This window comes from Limulus polyphemus, unplaced genomic scaffold (genome assembly GCF_000517525.1).
Source record: "Limulus polyphemus unplaced genomic scaffold, Limulus_polyphemus-2.1.2 Scaffold213, whole genome shotgun sequence".
In the NCBI taxonomy this organism is placed as follows: Eukaryota; Metazoa; Arthropoda; class Merostomata; order Xiphosura; family Limulidae; genus Limulus; species Limulus polyphemus.
The window spans coordinates 12123-17335 of NW_013665823.1; the positions used below are offsets into that span (position 1 = coordinate 12123).

At 32.6% G+C, this 5213-nt stretch overlaps 1 protein-coding gene across 2 annotated transcripts in view; it reads right to left on the reverse strand.

The window, feature by feature from the left end:
• LOC106478454 (calcitonin receptor-like) overlaps positions 1-5213 on the reverse strand; it is a 45169-nt gene that overhangs the window by 1730 nt on the left and 38226 nt on the right. For both annotated transcript variants that reach the window (XM_022382058.1, XM_022382059.1), the window contains exon 9: positions 3753-3882. In XM_022382058.1, coding sequence (XP_022237766.1) covers positions 3753-3882 — 130 coding nt within the window. The remainder of the gene's footprint in view (positions 1-3752; positions 3883-5213) is intronic.

The following is a 5213-nucleotide window of genomic DNA, read 5'->3' on the forward strand; positions in this document are numbered from 1 at the left end:
TGTAATCCCTAAAACCTCCTAAATGCATTTCAAACGTTTTTTTTCACTAAATCCTTATAGTTATTTTCTTCAATACATATATAGCTGTTAAATGTTCATTCAGAGTTTGAACTTTAGAAAACTTGTCTTAAATACGTTTTTATTTTTTTTTTCTTACGAGATCTATAGTTGTATACTCTAGCACACATACAATGCGCCACCTAGCTTGCCTGTACAATACGTACATTTTGGAGAAGTCAGTTCATCTTGGGATGACAAATCTCCCATTAAGGTAACTGATGTCTTTTTATTCAAGTATGTGTGACATTTAATTAGGGGCTGAGAAAGAGAAAAACATTTTAAAGCTATTTTCAAAAATATGTATGTATATATTAATATTTGATGAAAATGTTTTGAAATGAGTGAAAATTATCAAGTGGTGGCGTTAAGGTCGTCTTCAAGTATGATCAAGTAAATTGGCTAAAATATTTTTAATCATTGGATTCTCACTGAAAGATTAGCAAAAGATGTACTACATAAAATTAAAATAAAGTTGATTGAATTCGTTTAAAGTAAATAATTTTGGTGAATAAAATACGCATAACTAGAGTTTGTAAATTGAATTAATTCATACCTAAAACAGAAAGTTAAAAAACTTTTCAACAGAAACTTAAAGCCGACTAATTTTGTAAAATTTCTGAAAACTTTTTTTTTTTTTTAGTGGCCGAGCAATACCTTATTTTTCACCTGAACTATCTTGCTAATGTGATGTATATTCATAATATTACAGCCAATACTCGTTGTTATTTAAAGTCTGCTCAATTGCTAATTCGTTTGATTCACGGAGATTCCACATCTATGGGACACCTTAGAAAATTTTAGCTCAATATTTGAAAACTTTAAAATAATTTGGCAGTTACATCAACTTCTATATCTTCGAGATTCCCTGTGAAGGATGAAGTGGATCAAAACTGTCTTGCTTTGATAGATGCTGTTAGTTACCTATTTTCTTTTTGTTTTATCTTTCATTAACAATGTAAGTTTGTTAATAGAGGTGTTGAGATTGTACAAGCTGAAATACCAGTTTGCAAATTTCTACGAAATAAAGTTACCTTGCTTAGGTATGACTTTTAGATTCAAGCCCCAGGTAGCTTGAAACAGGTTGTTCGCTATTTTTGGCCTTGATGAATTAGGACAGCGTTCCAGCATTTATTATAAAAGTGCACCCGCCCTTTCATTAGCAATAAAATATGTTAAATCTATTATTAGAAGGTATATTCAAACCTACGCGATATCGTTAAACGGTTAACCTGATATTGAACAGTTAAATAATTGCTCGTAATTTCAATGTTTGCCATTAATATGGTCCCCGTTGGCTCAGTGGTAAGACTGGGGGCTTATAACGTAAAAAATTAGGTTTCAACAACCACCGTGGGCAGCGCAAAGGTAGCTCTTTGTGTTGAACAACAACATTAAACATGAAATTATAATCGATAAGTTGGTAAGACATGCAGATAGATTATAAAGGAAGTAGAAATACAATTGCACCCATCATCAACTCTTAGACTACTCTAATCAAATAGTGGGATTTGACAGCCGCTTTTATAATTCACCCATGTTGGGGGAGGGAATTGTCGGACACGAACCATGAACCCTCGAATCCATCATCTGAGACACTAACCATTAAGCCACACCAAACTTTTGACTCCCTTACAACTGAAAAACCTACAAAATATAATTTTTAGTGACGTACTCCATAAATATTCATTGGATGAAGTATATTTAAATGGTGTAATTCAGTGAACACAGTCAATTCTAGTTTCTTAAATATAAATATGTACACAGAAAAGTATATAAATAGTCAAAATAACCAAGTAGAAAATCAAACATAGACATATATTCAGATAAACAAACGATAGAATTGAATAAACAAATATATATTGCAAATGTTTATTTTACTTAGGTAACTCGGCTTAAACCTGAATGAAAAAAAAACAAAAAACAGTACAGTAAATTCCTACCATATAATAACACTCGCATTATAAAAATGTTCGCTATATTCTTAAGGTAACAGAACATGGGAGGTAGTTGACTTTCTGAATAACTAAAAAGCAAAAATATATAATTTGGTTGTTTAAAGGTAAAGAATCAAAAATAACAATGGCACTATGTTAATAAAACATATGCAACCGCCGTTCTCTAGTTATGCAATGTAAATTATTTAAATTAATCTGAACAACGTAATGCTCATTAATATTCTGTAGAATACAGTCAAATTCCTTTTTTTTTGTTTCATATAATTTACTAACAGGAAGTCGTAATAGAAACACGAACCTCTATATATGTATGGAAGAATGGACATTGATAATTGATGTGTCATAAATCAAAATAAATTATTGGGGCAATAAACAATAAGAATAGGTATTATAATAACAACTGTGTATTCACGTACAAATTTCAGTGTTTCTTATTTTTGTGTTAGGGAGTTTTGAAACGTATTTTTCTTTCAGTCCTGTGTATCTTAAGTCCTTATAGCAATTAGTTTCAATATTTATACGAATGAGATAAAAAGTTGCGTTTAATTTAATGGTATGTTTAAAGACGATAGATCAGAATTTTGAGATGCAAGATTATTCATGCATTTAAATATGTATGAGTCATCAAAAGAAGTATGATTGTATATCTCGTTTATCTCTTGGGAACTATGTGAGTATTTTCCAATTCAAGCCTGTCTTGTAAAACTGGTTGTGACTAAAATACCGATCTTGGTTTGTTAGATCTGGTTTTAAAACTAATAATGAAATTCGTTGTTTTCATCTCCCACCTTTTTTTTCAAAATGACATATCTTGAAGTTATGTTTTGTTTCTGGATATTCGCACAAAGAGATGTCTGCACTAGCCGTCAACAGTATCCACTGCAAATTAGAATTTAGTATAGTTACTCAAGGGCTAGCCGTCCCTATTTTAACAGTGAAAGACAACAGGGAAGGAAGTTAGCTAGTCAACGCCCGCTCTTGGGCTACTATTTTACCAGTGAATAGTGGGATTGACCGTCACATTTATAACGCCTCCACGGCTGAATAGGCAAGTCTGTTTGATAACGGGGATTCGAATCCGAATATGAGTTGAGCGTTTTAACCACCAGCCCATGATAGGCTTTTTAAGATAGCACTATTTTCAAACAGTGATTTTGTTTCTAATACTAACACTGAACCACCTTCTGTAAAAAAGATAATAATAATAATGAAAATAGTAACAATACTGTTTTTCATATTTACCGTTCATGGATAATATAATAAGGAAACAGAGGTCAGAGATTATACTCAATTACCACACAGTATATAGAATAAATACAAATTTCACGTGAAGGTATATATTAAGATAGATAGAAAATAACAAATTGTAAAACATCAAACTTTACAGTTATAAACTGAAATTATCAAAGTAGTGGAAGCACAAGATGAAGAGGCGATGATCAGCAGAACATCATTATTAAAAAAAATATATTGTGTTTTATGGAAAAAAAATCTAAAACTGGAAATATTTCATTTACCAGTTTTATTATTTAAACAAGAACTATACACTTTGCATGATTACATCATAATGATTTGTTTGTTTGTAATTACGCACAAAACTACACAATGGGCTATCTGTATTCTGCCCACCACGGGTATCGAAACCTGGGTTCTGGCGTTGTAAGTCCGCAGACATACTGCTGCGCGTCAGAATGATTTGTAAGTAAATAATGCTGTTATATTAGAACAATTACTTACTTGAGAAGATTGGAAAACAGCATTTGTTATCATATAGGTTGTCTCCAATTCATCGCCAGGGTTGATAGCAAACAGAAGATGGGTTACACCCAGTAATGGGAATAATAGGGCTGTAGCTTTAATGGCCTTTCTACACAGAATAATAAAATATGACATAAAATATTTAATGAAGAGAAAACATTTTACGGTTAATAATGAGAAAATAAAACATTGTATTAACCTTGCTCATACAGATAGCTATGGTTAAAATGAGATTTTCTCGGGACATGTTTGTTTGTTCATTATATTTACGCAAAGCTAAACAAGGTCTATTTGCACTCCAGTCCCTAATTTTGGACTGATAAGCTAGATGGAAGATATCTAGTCAAAAGCACCCACAATCAATTCTTGGACTGTTCTAATCCATTAACGGGATTTGACCGTCACATTTAAAAGGCATCCTCACAACCAAAGAACGGAGAACGATTCTGCGACCATTGGACTTGAACTATAGATCTTTAAGTTCATAGTCCGGCATGCTAGCCACTAAGCTACTTTCTGCCTCATTATGTGTTGGTCATGTGAAAGATTGTTTCTTATGGATTTCGCACAAAGCTACACGAGGGATATCTGCGCTAGCCGTCCCTAATTTAGCAGTGTAAGACTAGAGGGAAGGCAGCTAGTCATCACCACCCACCGCCAACTCTTGGGCTACTCTTTTACCCATGAAGAGTGGGATTGACCGTCACATTATAACGCCCCCACGGCTGAAAGGGCGAGTATGTTTGGTGTGATGGGGATTCGAACCTGCGACCCTCAGACTGCGAGTCGAGCGCCCTAACCACCTGGCCATGCCAGGCCCCATCTGAAAGAAAAGATGTGATTTATATTTTAAAGTAAAATAACGTTATTTTTAAATCTGACAGTTGCTAAAACTTTGTGACGGATTTACTATAATATATATCTATTTTAATTTTGATGTTTGTTTAAGTTAAATATATATTTAGAAATGTACATAGCTTATACTGGTAAATCTGTATTGCGAAATTCCCGCCTATTCTTTAAAATTGTAGAAGATTCTAGAGTGTAAGAATCAACAATATGTGTGTACATAAACGCTTATGTATTGTTACATAAGCCAGTATTGTTACGTAAAACTGAAATTTCGAGAAACTCCTTTCACGCCTATAAATATAACCAACGCGCCGCACCAAAAGACAGTATATACAGGGGTTGGACAAAATAATGGAAACACCTAACATTTTGGAATCATAATCTTTGAACATGTTATAAACAATCAAAACTTGATATATTTTAATGTTTTATTGTTTATTATTGTTGCTATTTGATATTTTATTTAAATTAACTGTTTCTTACAGATATCTAAAAAAATTTGGTTATAACCTTATAAAAATGGCAGACCTCTCTGACTTTCAAAGAGGCCAAATTACTGGTATATTACTGTATATTACTGGTTTGCTA